Here is a 19352-nt window from a genome sequence, read left to right as displayed (position 1 = left end):
TCATTCAAGATATATAATTGTTGAGTCCCATACATACAAGGAAAGTAAAAGTTTAAATTTAATGTAACGTTTTAATTGGTCATATCTATCATTTAGTTGGGCTTCCAGGGTGGCTCAGTGGTAACGAATCTGCCTCCCAGTGCAGGCTGTCCCTGGGTTTGATCCCTGGGTCAGGAAGAACCCCTGGAGAAGGAAATGACAACCCACTCAGTATTCTTGCCTGGGAAATCCCATGGGCAGAGGAGCCTGTTGGGCTACCGTCATAAACATCATTTAGTTAACATTTAAGTCTGTATTTTTTATCTGTTAAATCACCCTTTCCTACATCTTGACTCTCCTGTGTCACTTCTCATTTTACCAATACATTTCTGATGACAAAATGTGACACTTGAACACATCATCTTGGTTAGATTATTATTGGATTGTGGCAATAAAAACATGTGTGTAGTTAAATGAAAAACCCTGTTCTCTGTAAGATTAGGACACAGTTTTCTAATCAGTCCTTTGTAGAACAAGGAGGAGTAGGAAAAATGGATGCTGAGACTGATGTGTAATCTAGTATTTTCATTTTCAGCAAGCATGTTTATCTAAATAATGTGGTTGGCAAGGGAAATTCTTTGAAACACAATTGTATAATGGAAACTTATTAACCTTGTGACCTTGGGCAAGTTACTTGATCTGATAGAGCTTCATTTTTTCCATCTGTGGAAAGGGACATCAATATCTACATCATAGGATTGTTTGCATATGGGGGCAGTGAAATGGCAGAGTGGGTGCTGGGCCCAGAATTAGTATATTTGTAACGTTCATTCATTCGTGAAATACTTGTGAGTGTCTGCCATGTGCCTGTTCCCCAGGGTTACAATAGGAAACAGGGATGTTGTATTGCCTTATTTTCTCATGCAGTCCAGGAAACAGATCTCTTCATTTTCCCACGTTGCTAAATTTACTAGAATTGCAGAAAATAGATAGACCATAAGTGCTTTTTTAGGATGTTTCTGTTTCAATTCAGTTTTCATGCCATTAAGGCTTAAATGTGAGGGGGGAAAGAAAGCTTGCCTGAATTTTATCCAAATGTACTATTACACTTGACTATTAACTCCAGTAATTGGAATTTGGTTCACAACATTCCAAATTTAGGGAAGTCTCCTACATATACTTTCCTAAAGCAAAATGAAAGAAAAACAGAACATAAATATGTACAGCAACAGCTGTAGCTAATTATTATATAAACTGTGATCCAAATTAAATTTCTCGTATTTTTGTCTTTTACTGAGCAGTGTTATGAGGCCTGAGCAGTGTTATGAGGCCTGTTTGGCTCAGTATTATACATTGGTACTTCCCTTGCCCCTCAGTAGAATGCACCTACTCTGAGTTCTCTGCTTTTGCAGAATTAGTTTTGAGGGGAAGGACAGTTTTACAATGAATTGACTCCTAGGTGGCATTTTGTAATACACAAATATAATAAGTATTTTCCTTCCCTTTCAAAGTAGTCATTTTTGAAGACAGAAACCTTATTTTAGTAAAGTTAGTAGCATATTTTCTGTAAATAGTGGAATTTGATGATTTGTTGATTTCTCTGTTTATAGAATTAATATGAATTTATATAGAAAAATACTTATGGGGGAAAAAATCATCTGTAGTCTTAACCATCCAAGCAACAATAATTGTCTGTATCTTTCCATTTTCTTTCTCTTTCTCCCCTTTTCCCCCCGCCCACACATACTTATATGCATGTATTATTTGCTTTCTTTTGTATTTTTTAAATCATGTAGTCCTACTGACTATACTTTTTATAACTACATTTTCTTTTTAGTGTATTGTGTATGTTCTATGTATAGAATACTTTAAACGTGACTCTTGACCTGGAGTGATTCTGCACCCTAGGGGGCATTTATGTCTGGAAACATTTTTGATTGTAACAACTGATGAAGGGGGTTCCCCTGGCACCTAGTGGGTAGAGGCCAAGAATGCTGCTAAGAGCCTACAGTGCACAGAACAACACAAGATGACAGAAAATTATTCTGCCCAAAATGCCATCAGTGCTAGTTGGGAAAACCTGCACTATACCATGGTTTTTAATAGCTTCAGTGTGTTTGGTCATTGAGTTCATTGTTTTTCAGTCACTTGATCATGTCTGACTCTTTGCTACCCCATGGACTGCAGCACACCAGGCTTCCCTGTCCACCACAAACTCCCGGAGCTTACTCGCACTCACATCCATTAAGTTGGTGATGCCATCCAACCATCTCATCCTCTGTCGTTCCCTTCACCTACCTTCAATCTTTCCCAGATTCAGGGACTTTTCCAATGAGTCAGTTTTTCACATCAGGTGGCCAAAGTATTGGAGCTTCAGCATCAGTTCTTCAGTGAATATTCAGGATTGATTTCCTTTAGGAATGACTGGTTTGATCTCCTTGAAGTCCAAGGGATTCTCAAGAGTCTTCTCCAACACCACAGTTCAAAAGCATCAGTTCTTCAGTGCTCAGCCTTAGGGTCCAATTCTCACGTCGGTACATGACTACTGGAAAAACTATAGCTTTGATTATATGGACCTTTGTTGACAAAGTGATATCTCTGCTTTTTAATATGCTAAGTTTGTCATAGCTTTTCTTCCAAGGAACAAGCATCTTTTAATTTCATGGCTAGAGTCACCATCTGCAGTGATTTTGGAGCCCAAGAACATGAAGTCTGTCACTGTTTCCATTGTTTCTCCATCTATTTACTGTGAAGTGATGGGACCAGATGCCACGATCTTAGTGTTTTGAATGTTGAGTTTTAAGCCAGTTTTTTTACTCTCCTCTTTCACTTTCATCAAGAGGCTCTTTAGTTCCTCTTTGCTTTCTGCCATTAGGGTGGTGTCATGTGCATATCTGAGGTTATTGCTATTTCTCCTGGCAATCTTGATTCCAGTTTGTGCTTCATCCAGCCTGGCATTTCTCATGATGTATGCTGCATATAAGTTAAATAAGCAGGGTGACAATGTACAGCCTTGATGTACTTCTTTTCCAATTTTGAACCAGTCCGTAGTTCCATATCTGGTTCTAATTATTGCTCCTTGACCTGCATACAGGTTTCTCAGGAGGCAGGTAAGGTAGTCTGGTATTCCCCTCTCTTTAAGGATTTTCCACAGTTTGTTGTGATCCACATAGCCAAAGGCTTTAGCGTAGTCAATGAAGCAGAAGTAGATGTTTTTCTGGAATTTTCTTGCTTTTTCTATGATCCAGCGGATGTTGACAACTTGATCTCTGGTTCTTCTGCCTTTTCTAAGTCCAGCTTATACATCTGGAAGTTCTCATTTCATGTACTATTGAAGCCTAACTAGGAGGATTTTGAGCATTACGTTGCTGGTATGTGAAATTAGTGCAATTTTATGGTAGTTTAAACATTGTTTTGCATTGCCCTTCTTTGTTATTGGAATGAAAACTAACCTTTTCCAGTCCTGTGGCTATTGCCAAGTTTTCCAAATTTGCTGGCGTATTGAGTGCAGCACTTTCACAGCATCATCTTTTAGGAGTTGAAACAGCTCAGCTGGAATTTCATCACCTCCACTAACTTGGTTTGTAATAGTGCTTCCTAAGGCCCACTTCACACTCCAGGATGTCTGGCTCTCGGTAAGGGATTACATCATCATAGTTATCTGGATCATTAAGACCTGTTTTGTACAGTTCTGTGTACTGCAGGGTAGAAATTCACCAGAAGAATCACTAAGTCAAAGTGTACCAAAACTACTGATCCATTTTGACAAATAGCCTCTCAAAAGGTAAAGTTTTTCTGTACTCTGGGGACTAGCAATGTGTTAGTTCTTTTAAGATAGCAAAATCCAGTGATTCCAGAAGCATAAGGAAACTGAACAAAGTGCTTGAATCCCTTCCTTTTCCTGCAGCCTGTGAGGCAACTCAGATATGTGGGTTCCCTAATCTGGACCCTAAACCATTTTCTGTTCCCCTGCTAGATTTTCCTGCAGAGGTGTATTTCTTGGAATGTGTTCATGTATTCCCACCCTAAAGGGCTCTGTGATTAAATAGGTTTGAGAAGTAATATATGCTCTGTTAGCTTCTTGAAGCTTAATATGAACTTAACATGTTCAAGGCTTTGAAAAATTCTAAAGAAATACGTTTTAATTATCCCCCAGACCTACTTGATTAGGTTAGCTTCCCCCTGCCTCCCATGGACTACCACTAACATTTGGAAGAATACAAGTGTTTCATCAGATTCATTTTGAGAAATGTTTCTATAAAATGTACGTTTTATTTCATGTTAACGTCAGCTGTTTATGAGCTGTTTCTCCAATGAGCAAATAGCATTCACCACAGTTTCTAGTATTTTTCTTTAGTTTAGAGAAACCAGGGAAAGCTGGGGCCCCAAATATTCTTGAAATACTATTTTGTGGGTAGTAACAAGTCACTGAAGCTTTTTAAGCAAAGTAATTATGAGATGGATCTGGGTTTTTAGGAAAACTAGTATAATAAGGATGTGCCAGGTAGATGAGGATAAGGCTAATAGAGCAGCATCTTAGACAAGAGATAGAAGGGCTGGAACTGAAGCTATGGCAGTAAAAATGGGAGGGCAGGGCCATGCATGTTAAGAAGTAGGAATCAGTGGGTCCCGGAAGTTGATGGCCTTTGGGAGGAGGGAATATGTTGTTAAATGACTTCAGGCTCTGCATGTGGTTTAGACTAATGAATACATTTGTATTTCAAGATTTTTTAATCTCAAGTCATTATCAGTCTACTTGAAAATAATTTCTTTTTGACAAGCTTGTTTACTTCCATTGACATTTAGACCTCATAGAATCAGGTCTCTCTTTCTCTCTCACATATATTGCTTTGCACTTTATGGATCCTCGAAATGTATTTTCTGATAACTTTTTCAAGAGTCCAAGTCCTTTCTGGCACTTTTGAAATAATAAGGTAGAAAGGAATTTCGGGACATTCATCTGAGGCAGTGCACCCCAGCATGCCTCAAAGCTACAAATGCTTCAGACAGTAAGTTTCCTTTTAGAAAAATTCGGAAGTAACCATCCATAATAACCATCTGTATATCTTGATGTGGTGTAAAAAATCCTTCATTCAGATACTCTTGAGTTAACTTGGGATTGCTCCCACTCCAGTTTAAGCTCTTTTCCAATCCCAGGAAGAAGATCATTCAGTCATGTCCTCCTCTTTGTGACCCCATGGACTGTAGCCCACCAGGCTCCACTGTCCGTGGGATTCTCCAGGTAGGAACACTGGAGTGGGTTGCCATCTCCTTCTCCAGAGCAATTTTCCTTACCATCCTCTGCATCCATTCCACCTGGTCTTTTTCCGTTGAGAGCCCCAAAGGTATACCCAGGGGACGAATATGTAAATAAATACAAAACATATAAGGAATTTATACCGTTTACATAAGGATCACAGTTATTTTTCACTCTTTGGTAGATGCCTGTAGAAAATATCCCACTGATTAGGCTTTTTTTTTCTTTTTAAAGCCGTTCATTAAAGGAAAAGCAGGATTATTTTGGATGACGAAGGACACCAATATCGACTTGCATATCTTAGCAGTTTTATTACAGTGACAGGTTTATTGGAAAATAGAGGCAGAGGAGACTATCTTTCATTTGTAATTTAACAAGGCAGTTGCTGTCTTCCATTGCACTGTCTATGTATAATTAGAAATGTCTTAACGTAGTGATTCTGCAGCTGCTTTTGAGTCCCCTTTGATAATCTGATGAAAGGTTATGGACCTTCCCAGAAAAATGCTCTCACAAATTCACATACATTTTTATATGTAATTTCATAGATACCAGCATATGGCTTTGCTTTTCCAAGTATAGTGTTTATTTTTAACCAATATAGCTTGTTCAATAAATTCCTTTATTTATTCATCAAGTATTTTTTGCACATTTGTCTCAAACCAAGCCTGAATACAGTGTAGAAGATAAACAAGGACTCTGCCCTCATGAAGCAGTAAACAGACATCACATTCCAGAATTATCTAACACTTCCTTAATTATAAGTGCAGGGAAGGAAAAAATGTTAGTGAAAGAATGTTTTCTGGGGGTGCTATTTTGTATAGGGTGGATTTGAATCACTGCTAAAACAAAATGGGGATCTTGAAAGCAAGAAATAAAACATGTCTCTATAGGGTTTTTAAATATAAAATCAGATTATTCGAACTGTAAGAGCATGTAGTTTTTCCCACCTAGAGTCTGGGTCTGCTGAGAGCTGGGACAGCTCTTCTAGCCCCAGCTGGACCCTGAGCTGATCTGTGTGCTTGTCCCACCCTCGCCCTCCCCACCCCGACTGCCATCAGCTTTTGGGAGCATTAACGTGCTGCAGTGCAGCCAGGCAAGGACCACTGCACCAGCTGCCTCCTGTTTCTGTTCTGGTGTTTGGCTACCCAGGCCACCTCACAAGAGAAATGATTCACGTCAACGTTTTCGTGAGATTAACATATAATTAATTTCTGCCACTATTGAGAAAATACCTAAATTACTCAAGCAGAAAATGTAGCAAGGCATTTGATCTATGCTGCTGAAAAATGATAAGAATTAATGATGTTTGTGAAAACAGAGCAAAGGGACCAGGTACAGCTTAGAATTTTCAATTTGCTCTGGCTCTTCACCAGCAGGTCACATATCATATTATAGAGCTGTGGAAAGAACTGGTCTGGAGCTCCTTGTGAGACTTGGTTTGATGTACTTCTTTCTTTTTATCATTCTGTACCTTTCTCAAATGCCTTCCTCCCTGTGTGCTGGCCACTGGGGGTACAGCGGTAACCAGTCCCTGCCCTCATAGATTTTCTCGTCTTATGGGGAAAGTAGACATTACTAAAATAATCATCTCGGTGGCCACCTATTTACAGCCTGATTTAAGAGTGATAAAGAAGAGGAAAAGGGAAACGTTTCTACAACACATGTAAGAAAAGACTTAGTGGAACAGCAGTGCTTCCCTAGAAATGATGCTTGAGCTAAGAACTGAATGGTGGGGGGTGGTAGAAACATTACAGGAAGAGAACAGGCAGGCTGTGGCAGTGCAGGCTGAGAAGAGAACAGAGTTAGGAGCTAGGACTGGGGAGAATTGGGATGTGAAAGGTGAGGCAGATCAATCTCAGGTTTCTGGTTTGTGCACCCCATGTGAGTGACTTGGTGCCATTCACAGCAGTGAAGCCAAGTGTGGGGCAGGGAGACTGCATGGTGAGGTGCGGCCATGGAGACAGTAACAGAAGAGAGTCAGATGGGCAATTGGTTATCAGAGTCAAGGACTCGGTTTGAGTCAGAGATTAAAATACTCATGTCATTGGTCATGTTCTTTACTGAGCAGATTAATAGAAGCATGGAGCTCTCTGAGATAACTTTGAGCTTTCTGTTTTTTTAATTCAAAATATTTTAATTTCAAATGATTTGGTTTGTAGTCTCCCTATAAACCACATTCTCTATCTTGGATATAGTCATCCTCGGTTGAATTCAACAACTGTTTATTGAGTGGAGTACATTTATATGTAGGTAGAATGTAATTACACACAGGTCATGAACCCAGGCTAAGCTCTCTCTGAGTTCAATAAAAAATGTCAACTTACTCTCTTTTCTGTACCAAAAGTTTATGTTAAATAACTGTGGATTTATTTGTATCTTTTTGTGAAATCTTTTTTTTACAGTCCCTTCCAGCGCTCTTCTAGCAAGTGTATCAACCTTCCTATATTCAGTTGTTCTCCAGAGGAGAAAAAGATGTTTTAGTGAACTTGAAACATGTTCATGATATGTTTAACATAATAAACATTTTAAAGAAATGTTTCTTCTCTCCAGATTTGAGGTTGAATTTGTCCTCTCAGTACCTACTTCTGAATGGAGTGGCAAACAGGGATACATTTCACCAGCTCTGCTATCTGAATTTTTGAAAAGAAGTTCAGACACATCCAAAGTCCTCATCTGCCTCTGTGGACCAACACCATTTACAGAACAAGGAATGAAGTGAGTAGCAGTGTGGTAGGAGAAAGAACTGCAGCACTGGTGACATGACAGCCTCCTATAGAGAGCAGTTGGTGTGGTCTCAGTGCTGCCTGTTCGTATGAACCTGCTCTTCAGTAGTCTGTCAGTGTAAGGAAATAATGACCCAGTTACGGAGGCCCCAGTTACGCACAGAGTTAAACGTGAACACAAAAGTAAGACACACGCAGCTCTTGATAGCCTCTCCTAGTGGCAGGCAGCGTGAACACATTCATAGAATGGGTGCCAGATCTTTCTGGGGGCGCTAGATTCAACCTCTCCTTCCACCAAAGCTTCATAATGTATAATGCTCTTTTAAAAATATATCATAAGCTGTGTTCATGTCATTATAGCTTTTGATCCTCCTTTACTCTCTGCAGCTGGGTGAGCATTAGTCAAAGAGTTGAACTCTGCACAATGAAAAGTCAGTGGTATAACTATCTTATTTAAAAATCACTTTGATCTGATTTAACTCTAAAATGACACTTTAACGTGTTTTGGTTAGATATAGCGATAGCCACTGTTACTGGATTTCTAGATGATTTTAAAATACAGCTGCCTTAAATGCTCTGCATTTCCTTGTTTGGTATATGTCTGAACCTAACACTTTCTAGACAGTTTTTTCTCTTGCTGTTTTATTTTTAATTATGAAAAAGACAGGCGGTATGGCTGGAAAGGTAGGATGGGGTTAGATAGTGAGAGGCTTGCCTGCTATACCACATTGGTCCTTTTGACTCCTGTGCCATCCTGGCCCTTTGTGTGAATATGTGTGTCTGCTCTGGCAGCTACCAGGAAGCTACCAGTTTGGGTTGGAATCCCAGCCCACCACTTACAGTCACCCTGCAGTCATTAGCTACGAGCCAAAACTTTTTAAACTTTAGTGTACTTCTTTATGCACATGTGTATGCTCAGTCGCTTAGTTGTGTCCCACTCTTTGGGACCCTACAGACTATAGCCTGCCAGGCTCCTCTGTCCATGGAATTCTCCAGGCAAGAGTACTGGAGTGGGTTGCCATTTCCTCCTCCAGGGGATCTTCCCGACCCAGGGGCCAACCCCGCATCTCCTGCATTGACTGGCAGATTCTTTACCACTGCCACCTGGGAAGCCCCATTTATACAAGGGAATAAATGATAATATTTATGCAGATGAAGTGCTTAGCACAATGACTACATAGAGGGAGTTCTAAATAAATGTTTATTTTTTCCAGCAGCATTTTAAACAGCTACTTTTAAGATTGCAGTCTCCTTTGATAGTGTTTTCCAAGTTAAATTATACTTAAGCCGTATTTCTACTTTTCTTATTCAGTGAGGGAGAATTAAGATAGAATGCTATAGTATCAACGCCTTATTTTGAAAACTGATGAATAAAGGGGAAAAAATTAAGGATTTATTCTGCCTTTTCTATATGAGCTATACTACTGTGTAACCACATGATAAGTGAGAAGTTATTCTTTAGAGAATTCCTTGGCTGATAAAGAATGATAGAAGTAGGATGTCATCAACTTCAGTCCCTAATGAACCAATTGATCTGTACCTAGATCATCAATGGTGGTTTGCATCCCAAAAGAGAGCCAACCAGGTATTATGTGCCTCATGATGAAAGAGCACGATCTATGACATAGTCTGGTCAAAAAGAACTGAACCTGTATCTGATCAGACCTCTAGATCTGATTATTAAATTTAGGGAGATAAAGGGAAAAAGGAACATATTATTAGAGTAAAGCCACAGGGATACAGCAAAATCAGAACCATGGGGAAGTCAATATGTGAAAATCTCATTTTGTCAACAAATAAATTGCAGGACAGAGAGAGATGGAGGGGATCTTACAGCTCAAAAGATACCTAAAACACATATAAACCAGTCACAGTGAATAGACTTTAGTTGGATCTTGATTCAAACATACTTTTAAAAACTATAACATTTATGAGACAGCTGCAAGTATGAACACTTACTAGATATTTGATGACACTAAGGAATTGTTAACTTTTTAGGAGTGAAAATTATGGGGTTTTTTAGACAGCACATACTAACTGGGAAATATGAAAAAATACTATGGTTACAATGGTAAACTTTGATGTTATTCTATTTTCAAGCATCTTCCATAAGAAACATGTGCTTTGTATTTGTTTTTCAGGATGCTGCATGATCTGAACTTCTCCAAAGATGAGATCCATAGTTTCACAGCATAATGAAGAGCTGCCATTCAACTGTTTAGTCTAAGTTTGTGATTACTTAAGGTGTTTTTTAAGAGAACATTTTTGAATATACTAAAAGGTTAACTAGAATCCAAGTTTCAGTTTCTTAAACAAAAACAAATGTTTCTTCACTATAGATACCTTGTGGACTTTATTTTGTACCTTAACTTATTTTACTACTGATATTTGTCCTGAAAAGTCAATCATGGCAACAAGAACATATAGGATTCTTTGTTATGAATCACAAAGTTTGTTACCATGTAAACTGTATCACTGTTCTACAATAAGCTCTCTTGTTTTATGACATGATAAAGCAAATGATCATTTTGATCACATTTCTATGCTGTACAATGTCTGATTAGCAATACAGATTAAATTTTACATTGCACTGTTAACTCAGGAAATGATTATTTATGTCCTTGTTCTTATTATGAAAACATGGAATGTTATAACTTATTAAGTGATCCAAACATTTTGTGTCTATGGCCTTGATACCGAGTAGAATAAAAATATACTTAAGTACTTTTTAATCTTTGTTGTAGAAATGTGTTTGAATGCATGTTTGGGGTGATATCTAAGGAGAATTTTAAGAGGCAACGATAAAAGATTCTGAAGACACTTCACACAGGTAGTTTTGGATTAGATGTGTTTAGAAACTTGGATAACTTTGACAGCTATTCTTAGCCAAAACTAGAGGCATCGGGAAAGATAATGGAAGTGTAGCCTCTGGTCCCATGGCCTAAAACAATCATTTGCTGCTTTGGAATGGATTAAATTTAAATTCTTTTTGAGTCGCCTAGACCAGCTAGGAAAATGAGGAACACGCCATCCTAAATGGTACCTTCCCTGGCTGGCTGCTCGCCACACAAATGCCAGTTCAGTGGGGAGCCCTCCTAAGCTCTGCTATGTGGTCATATTATTCTCTCTCCCTGCCACTGTGCACAACCTGCAAAAGGCTCTCACAGATGGGGATTCTTCAAAGAATATCGAGAACAGCCATTGTGAGCCTTTTCATGAGGAAACCATGTTGGATGCATAGGTGGTTCTGCATAAGCTAACTTCGATTTTTCACTCTTATTCAGGATAGCAGTATTGCTTTTTTACAGAAATGCCGGGGAAGGGGGTCGGGGGAGGGGTGCCTCCAACTTCTCTGGAAATGATTTTGTAAACAGCTAAGCTTCACTGAATGAACGGTATTTTTCAAGAGAAAACACAGGAACGGTTTTCAAGAGAAAACACAGTATTAGCATTCCTCAAATTACAAACCCCCAGCCTCGGAAGCTCCCCAAGTGCAAGTGGCTGAGTCAACACTGCCTTTCCCTATGTCACCCTCTTCTGTCTGTCCTCATTCACCCAGACAGGACCTAGCTGTCCTAGGCTGTCAGTGCTCCTGGTGGCTAACAGAAACATTTTCTACCTTCTGCCTTCCTACCCCTCCTTTTTCTCCCCTAAAATCATGAACTTTCTAGGCATACCTTTTTCTGTAGTTAATTGGTAATATAGAAATTAATTCTACCTTAGCCAGCTTTCTTATTTTTTCTATCCTCCTTTTTCCTCTCTCCTCAATCCTTTTTTGACTGCCTCCAGCAAATAAAAGTCTCCTGTTACTCTCTGTATCTCTTCCTCTATCCTCTTCTTACTGTATTTTAAAGTAAAATAAAACCCATAAGCATCCTCTCAACCTGTATATTAATAATCCTCAGATTAGTGTCTTAAATTGAGAATCAACTGAGCTTCAATTTTACCTCCTGGATACCACCTGGATGTTCCACAACCCCCTAAAATTCAATAGATCCCAAACTAACCTTTTGCCATGACCATCATGTAACCCAACCAGGTCTGATTGGCTGATGCTCAGCAAGCCAAAACACTGAGACACCAAGGTTTGCAGCAAAGTGAGGGTTTTTCCAGTAGTCATGTATGGATGTGAGAGTTGGACTATAAAGAAAGCTGAGTGACGTGAAGAACTGATGCTTTTGAACTGTGGTGTTGAAGAAGACTCTTGAGAGTCCCTTGGACTACAAGGAGATCCAATCAGTCCATCCTAAAGGAAATCAATCCTGAATATTCATTGCAAGGATTGATGCTGAAGCTGAAACTCCAATACTTGGCCACCTGATGCAAAGACCCGACTCATTGGAAAAGACTCGGATGCTGGGAAAGATTGAAGGCAGGAGAAGAAGGGGGACAGAGGATGAGATGGTTGGATGGCATCACTGACGTGATGGACATGAGTTTGAGTAGGCTCCCGGAGTTGGTGATGGACAGGGAGGCCTGGAGTGCTGCAGTCCATGGGGTCACAAAGAATTGGACACAACTGAGCAACTAAATTGAACTGAGGGTTTTTTAAAAAATCTGACAAGTCTCAGATCTGGAAGGGGCTGGGATACTTACGGGATAAAGAATAAAGAAGCAGGGTTTTCTGAGGCATGGGGAGAGATGATTGGGAAAAGGTAGAGCAATTGTCATTCTGCACATGCATGACTAAGCTCCAGGCCCTTGCGTGTTCAAAAGTGGAGGCACTCTGCAGGATCCGAGGGTGGAGTTTTTAGCCCTCTGGTATCAAAAGGTCACTGTGTGGCCACTCATATGTGCTATTTGGAGCATCAGTGAACCTATCCAGTCTTAATCCGCTCAGCTCCAGCTAGACACAGCTGACTCCAAGTTCCTAGGAAAGTAACTTGGGCAGATGTTGCTTCGGCTACATGGCCCTTGGAAGACAGGCAAGTCTTAAAACTGCCTTAATTAGTAAAGTCAGCTGAAGTGGATTTGAATCGACCCACAGTTTAAATCTCTCCCAAGTCTGCTCCTCCTCTTGAATTCTTTGATTCACCGGTGCTGCTTTCCACCTCGCCAGTCCTTCTAGAACCATTCGGCGTCGCCCTCTCCAGTCTGATTTCATTCCAGCCAGCCCTTCCCTGTTGGCCCTAAACCACATCAGTGAAAGCCTTAGAACTGGTCTTCCTATTGTAGTCTTTTATTACTATTCCTATGATAGCTCAGATGGTAAAGAATCCACCTGCAGTGTGGGAAAACAGGGTTCGATCCCTGGGTTGGAAAGATCCCCTGGAGAAGGAAAGGGCTACCCACTCCAGTGTTCTTCCCTGGAGAATTCCATGGACAGAGGAGCCTGGCGAACTGTGTAGTCCATGGGTTTGTAAAGAGTCAACACAACTAAACAACTGACAACGACAAAAGATTGCAGCCTTGATCTCACTGAAATCCATTCTCCATTCCAGTGTGTTCTAGAACGCCTTGGGAACTCCTCTAAATAGAGCCCCAATCTCCCATTTAATGCAGCCATATACTGAGAAGCACGGATGGATTGTAACTATTATTCTTGAGCAAAGAGCTCCAAGACCCTATTCCCTGTATTTGCAATAAGAAAAGGGAATTATATTCAAAGTCACTTTTCCTTGAGAATTCTGCTTGCTTACTTCCTTTTAAAAATATGATTATGTGTCAGTTTTCTATTTCTACCAGAACAAATTACCACAAATACAGTGGCTTAAAACAACAGCCCATTTGTCCCATGGCTTAGATGTCTGGGCCCAGTAAGGCTCATCTGGGTCTTCTCGAGAGGCTGTAATCAGGATTGTCAGCTGGGCTCAACTCTTCTCTGGAGGCGCTGGAGAAGATTTCACTTTGGAGACCATTTGCTGAACGTCTTTGGAAGACCATTCTGCCTACTTCAGTCTATGAAGGGAACAGAGATAAACTTGTCCAAAGTAAGATAATTATATTTTGTCTAGCCACGTAAACTTGTCCTAAACTAGTTTGGGGCCGTGTTTGTTGATAACTACAGACCCCGACCTTTGGGCAGATGACAGCGTCTGCTTGGTCTCTGATATTTAGAATGGCAGTTGCTAGGTTAAAAAGAAAAAATGAAACCTCCACCAGACTCCTCTTGGTGTCTTTCTGCTTTGGTTTTCTTACGAATCATCTTCACACAGGGCTACCAGCTTGGCAGGCCTCAGAACGCCAAAGTAACCTATCTACAATGCAAAATACATGTTTTCTACCCTGGTTCAAGTCCTCTTCTGCTCCCCGGTCCCCACTCATGGAATGGAGGCTCCTCCTTTGGGGCAACATGCTAAGCTTGGGACCCCCATAATGACACACTTGTTCCTCACCAGGAAAGCAAGGCCTGAGGACTTCAGGCCACTGCCCTCAACCCCCTAGTCCTCTAGCAAGTGCTCAGCTCTCTTCACCTCAAGAGAGGCTTCTGTTATCCTAAGAATATTCATGTCCAAATCCTTCCATGGATGTATTTTTTCATTCCTCTTGGATGAATACCTACTACTGAAATTGCTGAGTCATATGGTAACTGTATATTTAATTCTATTCTGCATCTATTTTTAGATCTAATGTTGAGACATGCTAGTTAGATCATCATGCTTTTGAGTGTACTGTTTCAGATTTTTTTTTTAAATGCCAGGTTTAGTGGGTATTTTGTTTGTTTGTTTGTTTCCCAGACTGGCTATACCGTTTTACATTCCTACCAGCTCTATATCAGAATTTCACTTCTTCCACATCCTCAACAACCTTGAATTATTAATCTTTTAAGCTTATAGGGGTATCTTATTGTGGTTTTTATTTATTTATTTTCAGTTGAAGGATAATTGCTTTACAATATTATAGTTTCCATGCATTGTCTGATGTCTACTGATGTCGAACTTGTTATCATGTGCCTATTGGCCACTGGTGTATTGTCGTTCATACGGTGTCTGTTTTAATCTTTTGCTCCATTTTTAATTGGATTTATTATTAAATTGTAAGCATTCTATATATGTCTAGATAAGTCCTTTTTCAGATTTGTTCCATGAATATTTTCTTCCATTATTTGACAGCAAATCCTATGGAGTGCTTAGTACAAGAATAAGTTTAGAGATATAAATCAATTTAAATTTGACTAAACCAAGTGAATAAAATAAATACTAGTGCAGAAGGCAACTCTGAAGTTGATATGTGATTGACTAAAATTCTAGGACGAGAACTCTGGTAATGGAGTTGGGAGAACATTTTGGAAGGGAAAGTTCTGAGGCAGACAGCTAATGACAAGCAGGATCATAATGAAACACCTTCAATTCTGGTTCAATGGCAAACACATTAAATAATGAAAATCATCACTGTCGGCAAATACAAACCACACAAGCTTTGTGGAAGCTTGGCTTTGGGGCAGAAACAACCACTGACTTGTTATAGTACATTTTGTCCATTGCTCGGTTAGCAACTGGGCACTTGGAGGTAAATCTGAAAATGCTGCTGGCAACCCTCTTCCTTAAATTTGAAGAGCTTCTGTTCTGACTCAGGATTTTCTAATTAGCCATCGCAGCCCATGATGATCAGAACAGCAAGGGGAATGTAGTTTTTGGTAATGTTTGCTGAGGCAGCCTGCGTGGACTTCATTACAATTCTATTTCCTCTCATTTAGAACATGCTGAAAAACAGTTATTTGTGTTCAGTACCAATAACTCTTACTTGTAAACACGTCTAAGGGAAAAGCTGCTGAAATTCTTAGTGAAATACATTCAGGTATTTGTTATGCTGGGGATCTTTCACTCTCTGAGCAAGTTAGTATTTTAGTTATATATAAGAATTGTCACAAGGCAGATCTCATATAGCCATGTGCTCTCACCGTTTAGAAAAAAAAATCACAGAAATCATTATGCATGTAGATTTTCCTCATTGCCTTTCACATATTATGTGGTGTATCTTAACATATACTGTGGTGGCTCAGTGGTAAAGAATCCACCTGCCAATGCAGGGGGTGCAGGTTCGAACCCTGGGTCAGGAAGGTTTCCTGGAGAAGGAAATGGTAACCCATTCCAGTATTCTTACCTGGGAAATCCCATGAACAGAGGAGCCTGACAGGCTACAGTCCATGGGGTCACAAAGAGTTAGACATGACTTAACAACTGAGTATATACTCACAAAGTATGTAATACTTTAAAATCTTGAATTAATTGTTCTAAATCTTTGGTGAGGTGAGAATTCTGTGCAATATACCATTAGAAGAAGGGCCATTCTTCCTCACCCATTTAGGAAGTGGCAAAAGCACCCAAATACAGGGCTCCTGGTAATTACTAGGGTTTAGGGAAAGCACAATCTAGATGGGTGGGATGGAGGAGATGGGAGGGAGGCCCAGAAGGGAGGGAATACATACAGCTGACTCACTACATTGTATAACAGAAACTAACACAATATGGTAAAGCTGATGCTGCTGCTGCTGCTGCTGCTGCCTCGCTTCAGTTGTGCTCAATTCCGTGTGACCCCATAGACGGCAGCCCACCAGGCTCTTCTGTCCATGGGATTCTCCAGGCAAGAAAACGGGAGTGGGTTGCCATTTCCTTCTCCAATATGGTAAAGCAATTATACTCTAATTTTTTAAAATACACAAAAGTAACATGTGAAGATACCATCTGCTCACTCAGTAATGAAGCTGCGGAACTCAGCCCCTTGGTGCTGGACCAACTCTACAAAAACTCCTGGTTCCTTGGTGCCTCCTCCCCATCCTAGCTCGGGCACAAAGGAAGGCCTTACCTGTGTGTGTGCTGCCAGGTGTTCTGTGGGATGGAGAATCATCTCTTGAGGGAAGCGTTTTCATTCATAAACATGCCCTGTTTTGTCCTCTTGGTCATGAAATCTTAATTATAGTGAATATTTACATAGTGCTTTTTCCATTGACAAAGCCAGTTCCAACAACCCTACAAGGGTAGCTGGTAAATGTTTAACAACCAACTTTTGAGTTCAGTTGCTCAGTTGTGTCTAATGCTTTGCGACCCCATGAACTTAACATGCCAGGCCTCCCTGTCCATTGCCAACTCCTGGAGTTTACTCAAACTCATGTCCATCGAGTCGGTGATGCTACCAAACCATCTCATCCTCTGTCATCCCCTTCTCCTCCCGCCTTCAATCTTTCCCAGCATCAGGGTCTTTTCCAGTGAGTGAGTTCTTCGCATCAGGTAGCCAAAGTATTTGAGTTTCAGCCTCAGCAACAGTCCTTCTAATGAGTATTCAGAACTGATTTCCTTTAGGATGGACTGCTTGGATCTTCTTGCAGTCCAAGGAACTCTTGAGTCTTCTCCAACACCACGATTCAAAAGCATCAATTCTTTGATGCTCAGCTTTCTTCACTGTCCAACTCTCACATTCATACATGGTTACTGGAAAAACCATAGCTTTGACTAGACAGACCTTTGTTGAAAAAGTAATGTCTCTGCTTTTTAATATGCTGTCTAGGTTGGTCATAACTTTTCTTCCAAGGAGCAAGTGTCTTTTAATTTCATGGCTGCAGTCACCATCTGCAGTGATTTTGAAGCCCCCAAAAATAAAGTCAACCACTGTTTCCACTCTTTCACCATCTATTTGCCATGAAGTTATGGGACCAGATGTTATGATCTTCGTTTTCTAAATGTAGAATTTTAAGCCAACTTTTTCACTCTCTTCTTTCACTATCATCAAGAGGCTCTTTAGTTCTTCTTTACTTTCTGCCAGACCACCTGACCTGCCTCTTGGGAAACCTATATGCAGGTCAGGAAACAATAGTTAGAACTGGACATGAAATAACAGACTGGTTCCAAATAGGAAAAGAAGTATGTCAAGGCTGTATATTGCCACCCTGCTTATTTAACTTATGTGCAGAGTACATCATGAGAAACGCTGGGCTGGAAGAAACACAAGCTGGAATCAAGATTGCCCGGAGAAATATCAGTAACCTCAGATATGCAGACGACACAACCCTTATGGCAGAAAGTGAAGAGGAACTAAAAAGCCTCTTGATGAAAGTGAAAGAGGAGAGTGAAAAAAGTTGACTTAAAGCTCAACATTCAGAAAACGAAGATCATGGCTTCTGGTCCCATCACGTCATGGGAAATAGATGGGGAAACAGTAGAAACAGTGTCAGACTTTAATTTTGGGGGCTCCAAAATCACTGCAGATGGTGATTGCAGCCATGAAATTAAAAGATGCTTACTCCTTGGAAGAAAAGTTATGACCAGCCTAAACAGCATATTCAAAAGTAGAGATATTACTTTGCTGAATAAGGTCCGTCTAGTCAAGGCTATGGTTTTCCAGTAGTCATGTATGGATGTGAGAGTTGGACTGTGAAGAAAGCTGAGCATCAAAGAATTGATGCTTTTGAACTGTGGTGTTGGAGAGGACTCTTGAGAGTCCCTTGGACTGCAAGGAGATCCAACCAGTCCATTCTAAAGGAGATCAGTCCTGGGTGTTCTTTGGAAAGAATGATGCTAAAGCTGAAACTCCAGTACTTTGGCCACCTCATGCGAAGAGTTGACTCATTGGAAAAGACCCTGATGCTGGGAGGGATTGGGGGCAGGAGGAGAAGGGGATGACAGAGGATGAAATGGCTGGATGGCATCACTGACTCGATGGACGTGAGTCTGAGTGAACTCCGGGAGTTGGTGATGGAGAGGGTGGCCTGGCGTGCTGCAATTCATGGGGTTGCAAAGAGTTGGACATGACTGAGTGGCTGAACTGAACTGATTGTCCATGGGGTCACAAAGAGTCAGACACGACTGAACAACTTTCACTTTCACATTATGATCAGACCTAGAGATTGCCAGAATCACCTTTATTTTATGTATCCTGGTTTAAAAATTACTCTGAGATGAGACAGAAAAACAAGGGCTACCCTGGGCAGGGCAGAAGAGCCTAGAAGGCTCTGTCCCTGTTTAGCTGGGTGGCTTTGGGAAATGGACATCCTCCCTTGGTGCCCTGTTTTTCTTATATGTACAGTGGGGATGTTGGTGCCTGAAGCAGAGAAAGTACTGAATACACCTTAGCCTCTAATGCAATCTCAAAATGTTCTGACTTTTTATAGATTTGATAGATTTGATACAACAAAGAGCTGAGCTTTTTTGAGGAAAGATCACAAGTATTTGTAAGCTCAGGAACATAGGATGAAATTAATGGGAACTTTATGAACCATTGCTATTCTTACACTGCTTTGTGTTATGAATTCTTACAAACACTTCAGAGTTTTGGCCAACATGAGGATTGATACATTTAGTTGAGTAACAGAGTAACCTGATATCAGCACTTCCTTATCTTTTTAATAAAAATCAAATATTTCAGACATCTAAAAAAGATTTAGAGAAACTGTCAGGAACAGGCAAGTATTGTCCACCTAACCTGAGAAATAAAGCACTTAAATATTAGTGAAGACTCCT

General features: G+C 40.3%; 1 protein-coding gene across 3 annotated transcripts in view; it reads left to right on the top strand.

Moving 5' to 3' along the window:
• The window catches only part of LOC101117851 (cytochrome b5 reductase 4), a 118798-nt gene extending 108107 nt beyond the window's left edge, over positions 1–10691 (top strand). For all 3 annotated transcript variants that reach the window (XM_060419590.1, XM_042253438.1, XM_027972451.2), the window contains 2 exons: positions 7787–7951; positions 10101–10691. In XM_060419590.1, coding sequence (XP_060275573.1) covers positions 7787–7951; positions 10101–10155 — 220 coding nt within the window. In that variant the 3' untranslated portion in view covers positions 10156–10691. The remainder of the gene's footprint in view (positions 1–7786; positions 7952–10100) is intronic.
• Positions 10692–19352: the final 8661 nt, after the last annotated feature.

This window comes from Ovis aries, chromosome 8, assembly GCF_016772045.2.
Source record: "Ovis aries strain OAR_USU_Benz2616 breed Rambouillet chromosome 8, ARS-UI_Ramb_v3.0, whole genome shotgun sequence".
Lineage (NCBI taxonomy): Eukaryota > Metazoa > Chordata > Mammalia > Artiodactyla > Bovidae > Ovis > Ovis aries.
The sequence above is the reverse complement of the archived record's forward strand: the minus strand, read 5'-3'. Positions and strand labels throughout refer to the sequence as shown.